Here is a 16,689-nt window from a genome sequence, read left to right as displayed (position 1 = left end):
GAAGTTTGCCCAAGCCGATTGGACACTTTTTTCGTCTCTAGCGACATTCGATGACCGTCACTTTCCCAGCGTCGACGATGAGGTCACACATATTACCGACGTTATTCTTACAGCTGCGGAACGTTCAATACCACGCACCTCCGAATTGCCCCGGCGCCCCCCAGTTCCTTGGTAGAACGAGGCATGCCGTGACGCAATACGTGAGCGGCGACGTGCTCTTCGCATTTTCCGTCACCATCCAACTTTGGCCAACTGTATCCGATATAAGCAGCTCCGTGCGCGATGCCGTCGCGTCATCCGCGATAGCAAGAAGGCAAGCTGGAAATTCCTTATTAGCTCATTTAACACCTTCACTCCCTCCTCGGAAGTTTGGAGTCGGCTTCGACGGTTCTCAGGCGCGCCTCGTTTCTCCCCGGTCTCTGGGCTCACTGTCGCGCATGATACCTTAGTGGACCCCGTCGCAATTTCTAACTCATTGGGTCAGCACTTTGCTGAGATTTCGAGCTCTTCAAATTACCCGCCAGCGTTTCTCCCGAAGAAACGTGCAGCGGAAGTGCGACATCTTGCTCTCTCCTCTCAAAATCACGAAAGCTACAATACTGTTTTCTCCATGCGGGAACTCCAACATGCCCTCTCTTCTTCTCGCTCCTCCGCCCCAGGACCGGATGGTATCCATGTCCAAATGTTGCTGCATTTATCAACCCATAGTCTGCGTTACCTCCTTCGCCTTTATAATCGAATTTGGACCGACAGTACCTTCCCCAGACGATGGCGGGAAGCTATTGTCGTTCCCGTTCCGAAACCTGGAAAGGACAAACATCTCCCCTCTAGCTATCGCCCCATTTCTCTCACGAGTAGTGTCTGTAAGGTTTTGGAGCGTATGGTGAATTACCGTTTAGCTTGGTGGCTGGAATCCCGCAGTCTTTTAACTCCAGCCCAATGCGGATTCCGAAAGCATCGTTCTGCAGTTGACCATCTTGTTGCTCTCTCCACTTATATCATGAACAATTTTCTCCGGAAACGCCAAACGGTAGCAATATTTTTTCTACATCTACATCTACATTGATACTCCGCAAGCCACCCAACGGTGTGTGGCGGAGGGCACTTTACGTGCCTCTGTCATTACCTCCCTTTCCTGTTCCAGTCGCGTATGGTTCGCAGGAAGAACGACTGTCTGAAAGCCTCCGTGCGCGCTCTAATCTCTCTAATTTTACATTCGTGATCTCCTCGGGAAGTATAACTAGGGGGAAGCAATATATTCGATACCTCATCCAGAAACGCACCCTCTCGAAACCTGGCGAGCAAGCTACACCGCGATGCAGAGCGCCTCTCTTGCAGAGTCTGCCACTTGAGTTTATTAAACATCTTCGTAACGCTATCACGGTTACCAAATAACCCAGTGACGAAACGCGCCGCTCTTCTTTGGATCTTCTCTATCTCCTCCGTCAACCCGACCTGGTACGGATCCCACACTGATGAGCAATACTCAAGTATAGGTCGAACGAGTGTTTTGTAAGCCACCTCCTTTGTTGACGGACTACATTTTCTAAGCACTCTCCCAATGAATCTCAACCTGGTACCCGCCTTACCAACAATTAGTTTTATATGATCATTCCACTTCAAATCGTTCCGTACGCTTACTCCCAGATATTTTACAGAAGTAACTGCTACCAGTGTTGGTTCCGCTATCATATAATCATACAATAAAGGATCCTTCTTTCTATGTATTCGCAATACATTACATTTGCTCTGGAGAGAGCATACGATACCTGATGGAGGACAGGCATCCTCCGCACACTGTTCTCTTGGGGCTTTCGAGGCCGGATGCCCCTTCTTCTTCGCGAATTTATGGCAGAGCGCACATTTAGGGTGCGGGTGAACACTACTCTCTCCCGTACTTTCTCCCAAGAAAACGGGGTACCCCAGGGCTCCGTGCAGAGTGTTGTACTGTTTGCCATCGCCATAAATCCAATTATGGATTGTCTCCTTCCTGATGTCTCGGGCTCCCTCTTTGTGGACGATTTTGCGATCTACTACAGCTCTCAACGGACCAGCCTTCTTGAAAGACGTCTTCAAGGATGTCTCGATCGCCTCCACTCGTGGAGCATCGAAACCGGCTTCCGTTTCTCACCCAGTAAGACCGTTTGTGTTAATTTTTCGCGACGTAAGGAGTTTCTTCCGCCCTCCTTACATCTAGGTCCTGTCAGCCTTCCGTTTTCCGACGTCGCTAAATTCTTGGGTCTTATGTTTGACAGAAAACTGTGCTGGTCCTCCCACGTTTCCTATCTTTTGGCTCGCTGTCTGCGTTCCCTTAACACCCTCCGTGTCCTGAATGGTACCTCCTGGGGAGCGGACCGAGTGGTCCTTCTCCGCCTCTATCGCGCCTTAGTGCGCTCGAAATTGGATTATGGAAGCATAGTCTACTCCTCTGCTCGGCCGTCTATTCTTCGGCGTCTCGACTCTATCCACCACCGTGGATTACGTTTAGTGTCTGGAGCTTTTTACACCAGCCCTGTGGAAAGCCTTTATGCTGAGACTGCTGAACCTCCGCTGTCCAATCGGCGGGCAGTCCTTCTGAGTCGTTATGCTAGCCATCTGTCTTCCATGCCTGCTAATCCAGCCCATGACCTTTTTTTCGACGCCTCCTTTGATGTAGGGTATGCAGGCCGCTCCTCCTCCCTACTACCCCCGGGAGTCCGCTTCCGTCAACTGCTCCATTCTCTTTCCTTCCGCTTTTCCAAAACCTTCTTGACAACTTGGGGTACAGCACCGCCTTGGCTCCGTCCCCGGATCTACTTGCTCCGTGACCTTTGTCAATTTCCCAAGGATGGTACCTCTACTCTTGTTTACCGTCGGGCATTTGCTGCTCTATGTGCACAAATGACGGACGCCACATTTATTTGCACCGACGGCTCGAAAACATCGTTAGGTGTAGGGAGTGCGTATATTGTTGGCGACACCCCAAATCACTTTCGGCTTCCCGACCAGTGTTCGGTTTATACTGCGGAGCTTTACGCTGTTCTCCAGGCTGTCCACTACATCCGCCGCCATCAGCGGATACAGTACGTAATCTGCTCAGATTCTCTCAGCTCTCTCCTCAGTCTCCAAGCTCTTTACCCTGTGCACCCTCTGGTCCACCGGATTCAGGACTGTCTGCGCTTGCTCCACCTGGGGGGCGTCTCGGTGGCGTTCCTCTGGCTCCCGGGACACGCTGGTATCTGTGGGAATGAGGCGGCCGATATAGCGGCCAAGGCTGCAGTCTCTCTTCCTCGGCCAGCTATTCAGTCGCTTCCCTTCACCGATCTACGGAGCGGTTTATGTCGCAAAGTTGCTCATTTATGGCATGCGCATTGGTCAACACTTCCGCATAATAAATTGCGGGAAGTGAAAGCCCTTCCTTGCGCTTAGACCTCTTCCTCCCGAACGCGTCGTCGGGAGGAGGTAATTTTAGCTAGACTCCGGATAGGGCACTGTCTTTTTAGCCATCGACATCTTTTAAGCGGCGATCCTCCCCCACTCTGTCCCCACTGCTCTCAGCTGTGGACAGTAAGACACCTTTTAATGGAATGCCTCTATTTTAATCCGTTACGCTCCCGTCTACAGCTATCGCCTGATCTATCGTCGATTTTAGCAGATAGCACGCGCTCAGCCGACCACGTTCTCCAGTTTATTAGTGACAGTGAAATGACGTCAGTCATTTGAAGCTTTTTTTTGGGGACAACCAACCCCTTTCTGTGGTGCCTTTTTAAGCATTCCTTCTGCTTTTAGTTTCTCAAATTTTATGACTTTGTTCCCATTGCTGCTGGTTTTAAATTTCGGTTTTTTACTGTTTCCTAAGTCACGGGCTGGGCGCTAATGACCATAGCAATTTTGCGCCCTAAAACAAAAAACAAAAAAAAAACAACACAATTGGTCTGATAGTCCATATGCTCTTACTTTGTTCATTAAACGACTGTGGGGAACTGTATAGAACGCCTTGAGAAAGTCAAGAAACACGGCATCTACCTGTGAACCCGTGTCTATGGCCCTCTGAGTCTCGTGGACGAATAGCGCGAGCTGGGTTTCACACGACCGTCTTTTTCGAAACCCATGCTGATTCCTAGAGAGTAGATTTTTAGTCTCCAGAAAAGTCGTTATACCCGAACATTGTACATGTTCCAAAATTCTACAACTGATCGACGTTAGAGATATAGGTCCATAGTTCTGCACATCTGTTCGACGTCCCTTCTTGTAAACGGGAATGACCTCTGCCCTTTTCGAATCCTTTGGAACGCTACGCTCTTGTAGAGACCTACGATACACCGCTGCAAGAAGGGGGGCAAGTTCCTTCGTGTACTGCTGTGTAAAATCGAACTGGTATCGCATCAGGTCCAGTGGCCTTTCCTCTTTTGAGTGAGTGATGGGAAGTGGTTATAATGTTTTGGCTCATCAGCATACGTCAGTTTGTTATGGTGAGTGATGTCAAAAGCTTTCTCGTAACCGACGAAGCAAGCATAAAGCGGGATATCGTAGAATCAGCACCAGAAGAGGGAGTAACGCCTCTCGAGTCCCGAAAGCCTTCCACAATCTAAACTTGCTGCTTTGCCTGATTTTTTTTTTCCACGCATCAGATTCTGTTGTACGCCTGTGGTGCGCAGGTGTGGTCGGTGGACCCGCTGACGCTGTACCGGCCGACGGTGGAGTCGACCGGCGACCCCGAGGAGCGCTTCCTGCCCGCCGCGCCGCTGGCCATCCTGCAGGCGGCGCTGAGTGCCGGCGCCGGAGGCAGCTCCGCCGCCTTCACGTCCGTGCCCTGGCTCACCGGCGTCGTCGCTCAGGAGGGCATCATCAGGGCCGTCCGTGAGTCCCCCACGCACCTCACCCAGCGGCTGTCGACGCCCGAGACGTAGCCAGTAACCGACCCAGCACGTGACATCTCACCCGGGGCGCGAGCGCGTGCGATACGCGAGAAACTACCAAGAACAAGCTATATCTTTGGTTGAAATATGACAATTTCATGACTCGCAACACACGCGAAATCGCATTAAATCCTACCTACCCACAAACTCCTGTAGTATTTCAAGAAATTTACAGTAATACGTAGGGGCTTCAGAGAGGAAGTTACACTTCTCGTCTCACAGTAAGACTAGGTCACAACTGCTGTGTTGGCGGAAGATCCAAGACCGTGTTACTAGAGGACGCCGAAATGCACGCGTTTTAGCTCACGCAGGCTGGCGTGAGGAGGGAAGGACTATACTGATGTGAGGTTTGGAACATGACAAGGAATTAGAATTCAGAAAGCGGACGTAATTAGTTGATACTTAACTTTAATCCATTAATTATGAACGTCGCTCTTGACGGTACATGATTCACAATATCAATATCAATAGTAACTGCATATGGCGCCTTGCTAGGTCGTAGCAAATGACGTAGCTGAAGGCTATGCTAAACTGTCGTCTCTGCAATTGAGAGCGTCTGTAGACAGTGAACCATCGCTAGCAAAGTCGGCTGTACAACTCGGCGAGTGCTAGGGAGTCTCTCTAGACTAGACCTGCCGTGTGGCGGCGCTCGGTCTGCAATCACTGATAGTGGCGACACGCGGGTCCGACGTATACTAACGGACCGCGGCCGATTTAAAGGCTACCACCTAGCAAGTGTGGTATCTGGCCGATTCCCGTAAGAGTTGCACTGTTCGTGCATTCGCACAGAAGAAGAAGATGGTCAAGTGGCCGGTGAGCCTTAACTATATATATATACTAAGATGATATCTGTTCTTTCGGACATGTCCGAAAGAACAGATACCATCTTAGTATATATATCAATTAAAGTTGTGAGCAAGCTCTCTATGCAGCCCGCGTGGTAAGAAGAGGATCAGCAATACATTCAGTTAGAGGGTAATGGGGGAGGCCCTCTGCACGTGCTGTGATACATGTACACGTACTGCAAAGCTACAGATGAAGCGCTTAACCTTACAGAGAATCGTACGAGCTAGTTGTGGGTGAGCCCAATATAATACAGTAAAAAAAAAAAAAAAAACGCTACGAAGGAGTTATTCGAATGGGACAGAAATCGGTAGACGCGATGTTTATGTATAGACAAACAATTCTCGAATCTCATTGACTGGAGCTAAACTGTCAGGAATGAGGTCCGTTTATAAGTGAGCCCTGATGACCAGCGAAGTCGTATCTGAAGGCGCTGCAAACAGCGTTGGGACACCAAGCTGACTGTAGCCCGCCGTACGGTCCGACAACCAGGTAAGAGAGCTGGTCTGGGGTGTCGTTCCATTTCATAGCAGCACCCATTTGGTTGTCATCCGCGGCACCCTAACAGCACAGCGGTACGTCGACGACAATGTACTCGATTTGTTGCCATTCATTACAACCCATCCGGGGCTTACAATTCAGCAAGATAATCCTGCCCACAAAAGGCGAGGGTTTCTACTGCTTGTCCTCACGCTTCCCAAGGACTACATTGACCAGCAATGTCGCCGAAACTAACCACAACTGCGAACTTTTGGAGCATTATGGGCAGAGCCCTCTAACCAGCTCGGAATTTTGATGAACTAAAGCGGCAGTTGTAAGTTTGGCACGGTATCACTCAGGAGGACATCCAAAAACTCTGTCAATTAACGCCAAGCCGAATAATTGCTTGCATAAGGGCCAGAGGTGCATTAGCGCGTTACTGACTTGCTCAATTTGTGAAACGCTTTCTCTAGGATAAATGTTTCTGTAACTACACACATCAAAAAAAGTTTTGCTTCACCTCTGTTCCGAGAGTTCCGAAACGTGTACAGAAAATTGGAATAGACATCAACATATACATCATTTCCTCCCTTTCCATTGCTCATGAAAACCACACATTGCATGTTCTACCACCATACAGCGGGACCTTCAGAAGTTTTACTCCAGATTGCTGTACACACCGGTACCTCTAATACCTAGTAGCACGTCCTCTTGCATTGATGCATGCCTGTATTCGTCGTGGCATACTATCCACATGTTCATCAAGGCACTATTGCTTCAGATTGTCCCACTCCTCAACGGCGATTCGGCGTAGATCCCTCATAGTGGTTGGTGGGTCGCGTCGTCCATAAACATCCCTTATCAGTCTATCCCAGGCAAGTTCGATAGGGTTCATGTCTGGATAACATGCATGCCGCTCTAGTCCAGCGATGTCGTTATCCTGAAGGAAATCATTCACAAGATGTGCACGATGGGGGCGCGAATTGTCGTCCATGTAGACGAATGCCTCGCCAATATGCTGGCGATATGATTGCACTATCGGTCGGAGGATGGCATTCACGTACCGCCGTTACGGAGCGTTCCGTGACCACCAGCGGTGGAAAGACCACATAGATAATATTGTGGGGAAGGCGGAACAAAGGTTACCCTTTATTGGCGGAACACTTAGAAGACGCGACAAACGCAATAAAGAGACAGCCAACATTACACTTGTCCGTCCTGTGCTGAAATATTAGCCGGCCGTGGTGGACGAGCGGCTCTAGGCACTTCAGTCCGGAACCGCGCGACTGCTAAGGTCACCGGTTCGAATCCTGCCTCGGGCAGGGATGTGTGTGATGTCCTCAGTAGTTCTAAGTTCTAGGGGACTGATGACCTTAAATGTTAAGTCCGATAGTGCTCAAAGCCATTTGAACATTTTTTTTGCTGGAATATTGCTGTGCGGTGTGGGATCCTTACCAGGTAAGATTGACGGAGGACATCGAAAAAGTGAAAAGAAGGGCAGCTCGTTTCGTGTTATCGCGCAATAGCGGTGAGGGCGTCACTGATTGATACGCGAGTTGGGGTGGCAGTCACTGAATCAAAGGCGGTCTTCTTTGCGGCGAGATCTATTTACGGAATTTCAATCACCAACTTTCTCTTCCGAATGCGAAAATATTTTATTGACAACCACCTACGTAGGGAGAAATGATCACCATAGCAAAATAAGAGAAATCAGAGCTGAAACGGAAAAATTTGGGTGTTCCTTTTACCCACTCGCCATTCGAGAGTGGAATGGTGGAGTAGTAGAATGAAAGTGGTTCGATGAATCCTCTGCCAGGCACTTAAATGTGAATTGAAGACTAACCATTTAGATGTAGATGTACGTCGGCCCCACATGATGCCACTCCAAAAGATCAGGGAATCTCCACCTTGTTGCGCTCGCTGGACAGTGTGTCTAAGGCATTCAGCCTGACGAGATTGCCTTCAAACCCTGTCACAAAGTGATCGAACCGCGGTACTGAGCGACTAGGCACGGTTGAACTACAGACAACACGAGCCGTGTGCCTCCTTCCTGGTGGAATGTCTGGAACTGATTGGCCGTCGGACCCCCTCCGTCTAATAGGCGCTGCTCATGCATGGTTGTATACATCTTTGGGCGGGTTTAGTGACATCTCTGAACAGTGATATAGTGTCTGTGATACAATGTCTACAGTCAACTTCTATCTTCAGGAGCTCTGGGAACTGGGGTGATGCAAAACTTTTTTTGATGTGTGTATAAGCATTTGTTTGTCTGCATATGTACAACGTGTCTGCTGATGTCCGTCCCGTTCGGATAATTCCTTCGTGATGCTACTTTTTTTTTGGTCTGAGAGTGTATAGAAGCGGTGCATTCTTCTTTTTAAAGTTTTTGACGCCTTAAAACACGCTTGTTGCTGAATACTATTCCCTAACAAAGTAGAATATTAAGGTACTGTTTGAAAAAGTCGAGATAGTGCGTAAAGAAAGGAATGCAGGACAAATGGAGGGTGTGGTCTGCGCAGCTATCCTGAGCAACGCGACGCAGCTGTCGGAGCTGAACGCGCGCCTGGACGAGCTGATGCCGGTGCTGATGGAGCTGCCGGCCAACCAGTCGCAGCAGCTGTGGCAGCAGATCAAGCGGTTCTTCTTCCCCGGCGGCGGGGACGTCGTCCTCGGCGACAGTAACGCCGCGGCCTTCATAGACGTGAGTACGCGTCTGCGACCGCCAGATGCCTGTCATCGTCTCCCTTTCGTCCTTGTGGTGATGTATGGACTTCCCGACACATCGAAACCGTTGTGGACTGACCTAATCGATTGTCGCTCAGCGTCTAGCCACTGTTCTGTTGGAACTCGATCCAAACCACGCACATCTCTTTCGAGTCTGCCTTCCTACATTTCCATAGCCGTTCGAAACTCTGCCGCGCGGGATTAGCCGAGCGGTCTTAGGCGCTGCACTCATGGACTGTGCGGCTGGTCCCGGTGGAGGTTCGAGTCCTCCCTCGGGCATGGGTGTGTGTGTGTTTGTCCTTAGGATAATTTAGGTTACGTAGTGTGTAAGCTTAGGGACTGATGACCTTAGCAGTTAAGTTCCATAAGATTTCACACAGATTTGAACATTCGTTGGAAACTCCACCACATTACCGACTGCTAACCGAGAAGTTCCTCGCCGGTAGTTATATTGTGAATTAATGCCAACCGAGGAGCAAGTTAGACTTGTAGGAGAAGTGAACTCAAATCTCCTTTTTTAATAAAGCCAAATCGTAGAGCCGGCCGGAGTGGCCGTGCGGTTCTAGGCGCTGCAGTCTGGAGCCGAGCGACCGCTACGGTCGCAGGTTCGAATCTTGCCTCCGGCATGGATGTGTGTGATGTCCTTAGGTTAGTTAGGTTTAATTAGTTCTAAGTTCTAGGTGACTGATGATCTCAGAAGTTAAGTTGCATACTGCTCAGAGCCATTTGACGCATTTTTGAACCAAATCGTAGGAATACCAGATGAGCGAGTGCAATGCACGATGGTTTCACAAAATAATTATTAAAATATCCTCGCACTTGGCCGCTTAGCCCAAGGACAACATTGACACAATGATGTCAACCAGTTCGCTACCCAACAAGGTAGACTTATTATTAACGTTAGCCTAACCAGGACAAGCTTAAAGATCTTGAAATATAAGTCAAATCCACGTACAACAGTTTATTTGCTGTGTATGTTTAATGCAATTAACAACAGATTGAGAGAGAGAGCAAATTTATTCGAATATTCGACTAAATTAGTTAAGAACGACGCCAACACTGCGGCAAGTATCAAAATCTACCTGGAAGACTGCGAGGAGAAGCACAGAGACACTGACCTGTGCAGCTCCTGAATTCAAAAGTAAACAATCTAAAATTACAGTTCACAATAAATCAAATTGTCGGCACAAGTACCGTATTTGAAGCACAACAGTAAGCGAACTGCTCTGAATGTGTTTGAGTACTTAAATTCCCTCAACAACAGCGAAATTTGCCGACGCCGAACAACATCAGACGGCCGCTTAGAACAATCCATCAAAAATGACCTCTCCAGATGGCAGTCGGCCGCCAGTTGAATCTAACTGCTTTGCTTCTTGCTGATTTCCCATTTAAAAAAAAGAAAAAAGAAAGTTGACAACGACTCGATGCTGTTGCCAATGAAACGGAGAGGATTGTTGCTAAGCTCATGAAAAAGTTGAATAAAGGACAAATAGCTTCCCACTTTTTGGTTACAAGACGCACATTGTTGGTGCTGGACAGAAGCAGTGTCTATACGATTCGTCAGCCTTATGCACCAAGAACACGATACACAGTCATGCAATTCCATTGGCTGAAGCAGATTTTTAGAACGAAAGCAACACACTCTCCCATGCTGGTCTGATGATTTGCAGCATCCTGCTCTTCCATGTATCCACCGAAAAGCGAGAACGTCGCGCTCAGTTATCCTGTGAGAACTGCCGGGCGGCCGTGATGTTCACTGACCTCGGGCTGTGCTTCAGAGCAAGTCGCCTCCCGACTTCGGCAAGAACTGCCCGCATCCCGGAAAGAGGCGCTCTTCATCTAATGAGATTCACAGACTGCCTTCCTCCGACAAAGGAGGTCACAGAGACATTTCTGGTGACTGACCACTCCAGCATTACTCTTTATTGAGGCAGTGTAGCTCAGTGTGTGAACTATCCAGACTAAATTTACCGAATATTTCACAACGACAGCACTTAGTGACTTCCAAGAAACTTTACGCATAATTTCGAACTTCCACGAAGCGTTTTCTCGCTGGCACCCCGAAAAAATGATGGAAGGAAAACAGTTTATTGCTTACTACATTTTCACTGTTCGTGCAGTAAAACTGCCACATGAAGCCTGACGTTCTTGTTTATTACTCCTTTCCTACCTTCCGTATTCGTAACTCATTTTGCAGACAGTATTCACATACACCGCTGAATGTATCCAAAAAGTTACATCATTGTACCACTGTTAGTTCAGGAGATAAACATTGACACAAAGTTTTGGTTTTGACATTCATTAGTACATGGATGAATAATACGTAGCTTTCAAAACCGACATAATTAGGGTTCTGCGTCTTCATCATCAACCGTTTACGTGCTTAACGCGAAATATTTAACACATTAATCCCTTCGTAAAGTAATCAGACATTTGAATCTGTTTCGTACATAAGAATTTGATAATTTAACGAATCAGGAGGGGGAGGAGGCTACCAGTATTTTACTAACAGGGCCCAGTACCTTATATCGGATGACGAATATTTCATAGAAACGAATGTTACAGTGGGTGTGCCCTGCTGATGGAGATTAGGATCTCTAACGTTTTCAGTGTGCATAAACGACATAGCAGTTAGGCTTAGTAGCACTGCAACATTTTTCTGCTGAATACAGGAAACTACCGTCGTTGAACGATCGTAAGGAGTTGCAGGAAGGCGACGACAAAACGTGCGCCTCCGCAGCCGACTCGTCAGTGTAACAGACCGTCATGCGGAGGACCCTGGCTACATTCCTGGCATTGACAGGAGATTTTCCTTGGTGGGAGGACTGGACTGTGATGCACTCAGCATCGTGGTGCCGACTGCATAGCAATATCACTGAGAGGTCGAAACGTCGACAACGGCCGAGGGTGCTGACCCATGCCCATCCGTGCCGTATCCAGTGATAAATGGGAGAGGATGTCATGGCGGTCGGTCGCCTATTGCTTGGTCTTCAGAGCCTGATCATGGGGTTTCTTTCTTTCCTAGGACAAAAATTGCTCTTGATGTCATGAATGGTAGCTTTTTTTCAGTATGCATAAACGTAAGATGACGCCTATTACAAAGAGAAATAACCATAAAGTATTTGTTAAGCAGATTAGTGGTGGATATCTTGACCTCGTCGTATCGTATATTGAGGGGTAATAACAATATGGAATGGGACGATCACGTAAAAACTCTATAGTTTCATGAAGTTCCGACAGGGGGCAGCGCTATACGTAGTCTTCAATATGGCGGGAGGCGCGTTCCAAGCAGAGAGCTGTAACTGAGTTTCTCTCGGTGGAAAACCAGATCATCGCAGACGCTTGCTGAATACATACGGAGAGCTGGCAGTGAACAAGTGCACGATGAGTCGTTGGGAGAGGAGTGTGTCATCAACGCAACAAAGTCGCACAAATCTGTCAGATCTCCCGCGTGCTGGCCGGCAGCGCACAGTTGTGACTCCCGCATTATTGGAACGTGCGGACACCCTCATTCGAGGCGATGCAAACAAACTTCTCGTTCTTCGTGACAACGCAAGGCCTCACATAAGTATATGCACCCCAGAAGAACTTACAAAAATTCACTGAACTGTTCTTCCTCATCCACCCTATAGTCTGGATCTCACACCTTCCGAGCCGCGCTGGGTAGCCGCGCTGTCTGAGGCGCCTTGCCACGTTTCGCGCGGCTCCCCCCGTCGGAGGTTCGAGTCCTCCCTCGGGCATGGGTGTGTGTGTTGTCCTTAGCGTAAGTTAGATTAAGAAGGGTGTAAGCCTAGGGACCAATGACTTCAGCAATCTGGTCCCATAGGAACCTACCACAAATTTCCAAATTTTTTCGCCTCTTCCCAATTCCATTTGCTTGGCCCAATGAAGGATGCACTCTGCAAGAAGTAGTTAAGTGGATGATGGGGAGATTATTAATGGAGCAAGACGTTGGCTCCGACGACAACCAGTAGAGTGGTACCATGTGGGCATACAGTCCCTCCCAGTAAGGTAGCATAAGGCCGTGTCAGTGAACGGAGATTATGTTGAAAAATATGGTAGCCAAAAGAGTGGGGAATAATATGATGTATTGGAATCCTGAATAAAACCAACCTGCTTTCAGAAGAAAAATGTATTGCATTCCCTATCGGAAACCCCTCGTATTGAAGTACTGGAGTAAGATTAAAGTCCTGTCGACGATACCGTCGTTAGAATCGTAGCACGAGCTTGTCCTATTCCAAGGAACCATCCTACCATTCGTTTTAATCGCTTAAGAGGAAGCACAGATAACCTAAGTCAGGTTGGCTTTGAAGCCCGCTACTTCAAAATGCGAGTCCAACGTGCTAACACTCCGCCAGCCGCCAGCTCGCTAGGACACACGTCAACAAAATTTTGTCACAGTTCGCATTGCCCTTCTTCGTACATTACTCATTTTCCTTGTTCGTCCAATTGTATATGTATACGGAAGGCTTTTACAGTATTCCATTGAAAGACTGTAGAAGTGTTCTCTTTCGTACACAAACAACACTTTCCCTCTATCCTCCCAATGAATAGAAGCTTGTAAACCGCTTGTCTTCTGTTGGCCTGTGTAGCCATATTAGTTTCTGTTCCTACACGTTATTGCTCCCAGACAACTGTGTGAGGAAACTGGATTCTGATGCATCCAATGAATAATTTGATGAAATATTAATTTTTTTCTAAATGGTGTGAAATGCACAGTTTATTTCTCTATGGTTGGAGGTGGTTGATAATTTCTGCATCAGGTTGACACCTAATACGACCTGACAAGACATATCGAATGATACTTCCTCGTAGATATATGTACCATTTACAGAAACTCTAATATTGTAGCTAAGTCGTTGTTATATGGCATGAACAGTAATGCCCCTATCGCATTTCCTAGTGACACTACAGCAATTCTCTCTTCCACTGTGAATGATTTTCGCTTCGATATATCTTTCTGCGTTATCTCTGTCAAAAAGTACTAGACACGTTTGCAGTCCTGCTTAGGCAAGCATAAGTTGCACTTAACCCAATTTGTTTTGTAGATGTGGATGTGATGCTGAAACGAAATCTGAGCGGACATCTTTAAACACGTAATCAACCTTGTTACTTCTATCCAGGATTCTTGAGATATCGTCTAAGAAAAGAGCGACTTAGGTTCTATACAGTCGGTGTTTCTAGGTGCCATGAAGAAGGTCGCTTGGATCCAGTGGGCGTAGTAAACTGTGTTTAATAAATTCGTGTCAGCTGGTATGCAGGTTATGGATAAAGAACTTGGAAGAGCAGCTGCGTGGAATGGACATTGTCGTGAAAGGAGGATATAAGATGACCATCAACAAAAGCAAAACATGAATGATGGAGCATAGTCGAATTAAATCAAGTGATGCTGACGGAATTAGATTATGAAACGAGACACTTAAAGTATTGTATGGACAGTAAAGTAACTGATGATGGCTGAAGTAGAAAATGGTTCAATGGCTCTGAGCACTGTGGGACTTAACATCTGAGGTCATCATTCCCCTAGAACTTAGAATTACTTAAATCTAACTAACCTAAGGACATCACACACATCCATGCCTGAGGCAGGATTCGGACCTGCGACCGTAGCAGTCGCGCGGTTCCAGATTTAAGCGCCTAGAACCACTCGGCCACTGCGGTCGGATCCGAAGTAGAGAGGATATGAAATATAGATGGGCAATGACAAGAAAAGCGATTCTGAAGAAGATAAATTTGTTAACATCTAATACGGATTTAAGTGTTACGAAGCTTTTTCTGAAGGTATTTGTCTGGAGTTTAGGCATGTATGGAAGTGAAATGTAAAGGATTAACAGTTTACACAAGAAGAGAATAAAAGTTTTTGAAATAATGTGCTACGGAAGAATGCTGAAGATTAGACGGGTAGATCGCGTGACTAATGAGGAGGTGCTGAATATAAATGGAGAGACAAATTTTTGGTACGACTTAACTAAACGAAGGGATCGGTGATAGGACAGATTCGGACATATTATGGATCAGCCATTTAATATTGGAGGGAAGAGTTGAGCGTAAAAGTTGTAGAGGGAGACACAAGATATAGTTACAGTAAGCAAACTGAAAAGGCTGTATGTCGCAGTAGTTATTCGGAGGCGAAGAGGCTTTCACAGGATAGAGTAACATGGAGAGCTGAATCAAACCAGTCTTCGGACTGAAGACAAGAACAACAACAAAAACAACGCATTCATATCTCCTTTTCACTTACGGCTAGTTTTTGCTGTTTTCAGTGTCGAGTTTCAGAGCTTGCGTGGTTTCTGCTCAAGCAAGACAAATAAGTAACACGTTTGAGACCTGAGTTACACGTGGTTCATTCGCAATCGGCTTCTGTCATCCGAGTCGAAACTAAGCGAGTGTTTCGCCTCTACTTAGCTTGGTCTCGGCTAAGATATCATAAATAAACAGAAACTATTCATACAACACATGTAACAAAACTACACTATTCGCAGGACTTAAACGTACTGCGATTAGTTCTGCATTTAGTTGTAGGAGCTCCGTGCTTTAAGCAAGATATGCTGCGGCTAATATACACTCCTGGAAATTGAAATAAGAACACCGTGAATTCATTGTCCCAGGAAGGGGAAACTTTATTGACACATTCCTGGGGTCAGATACATCACATGATCACACTGACAGAACCACAGGCACATAGACACAGGCAACAGAGCATGCACAATGTCGGCACTAGTACAGTGTATATCCACCTTTCACAGCAATGCAGGCTGCTATTCTCCCATGGAGACATCGTAGAGATGCTGGATGTAGTCCTGTGGAACGGCTTGCCATGCCATTTCCACCTGGCGCCTCAGTTGGACCAGCGTTCGTGCTGGACGTGCAGACCGCGTGAGACGACGCTTCATCCAGTCCCAAACATGCTCAATGTGGGACAGATCCGGAGATCTTGCTGGCCAGGGTAGTTGACTTACACCTTCTAGAGCACGTTGGGTGGCACGGGATACATGCAGACGTGCATTGTCCTGTTAGAACTGCAAGTTCCCTTGCCGGTCTAGGAATGGTAGAACGATGGGTTCGATGACGGTTTGGATGTACCGTGCACTATTCAGTGTCCCCTCGACGATCACCAGTGGTGTACGGCCAGTGTAGGAGATCGCTCCCCACACCATGATGCCGGGTGTTGGCCCTGTGTGCCTCGGTCGTATGCAGTCCTGATTGTGGCGCTCACCTGCACGGTGCCAAACACGCATACGACCATCATTGGCACCAAGGCAGAAGCGACTCTCATCGCTGAAGACGACACGTCTCCATTCGTCCCTCCATTCACGCCTGTCGCGACACCACTGGAGGCGGGCTGCACGATGTTGGGGCGTGAGCGGAAGACGGCCTAACGGTGTGCGGGACCGTAGCCCAGCTTCATGGAGACGGTTGCGAATGGTCCTCGCCGATACCCCAGGAGCAACAGTGTCCCTAATTTGCTGGGAAGTGGCGGTGCGGTCCCCTACGGCACTGCGTAGGATCCTACGGTCTTGGCGTGCATCCGTGCGTCGCTGCGGTCCGGTCCCAGGTCGACGGGCACGTGCACCTTCCGCCGACCACTGGCGACAACATCGATGTACTGTGGAGACCTCACGCCCCACGTGTTGAGCAGTTCGGCGGTACGTCCACCCGGCCTCCCGCATGCCCACTATACGCCCTCGCTCAAAGTCCGTCAACTGCACATGCGGTTCACGTCCACGCTGTCGCGGCATGCTAC

The 16,689-nt window shown here is 47.9% G+C and overlaps 1 protein-coding gene across 2 annotated transcripts in view; it reads left to right on the top strand.

Moving 5' to 3' along the window:
* Positions 1-16,689, top strand: part of LOC124622583 (juvenile hormone esterase-like) — a 167,295-nt gene that overhangs the window by 116,465 nt on the left and 34,141 nt on the right. For both annotated transcript variants that reach the window (XM_047148331.1, XM_047148330.1), the window contains exons 7-8: positions 4,638-4,839; positions 8,741-8,922. In XM_047148331.1, the coding sequence (XP_047004287.1) occupies positions 4,638-4,839; positions 8,741-8,922 (384 nt within the window). The remainder of the gene's footprint in view (positions 1-4,637; positions 4,840-8,740; positions 8,923-16,689) is intronic.

Source organism: Schistocerca americana, chromosome 7, assembly GCF_021461395.2.
Source record: "Schistocerca americana isolate TAMUIC-IGC-003095 chromosome 7, iqSchAmer2.1, whole genome shotgun sequence".
Classification (NCBI taxonomy): Eukaryota; Metazoa; Arthropoda; class Insecta; order Orthoptera; family Acrididae; genus Schistocerca; species Schistocerca americana.
The sequence above is the reverse complement of the archived record's forward strand: the minus strand, read 5'-3'. Positions and strand labels throughout refer to the sequence as shown.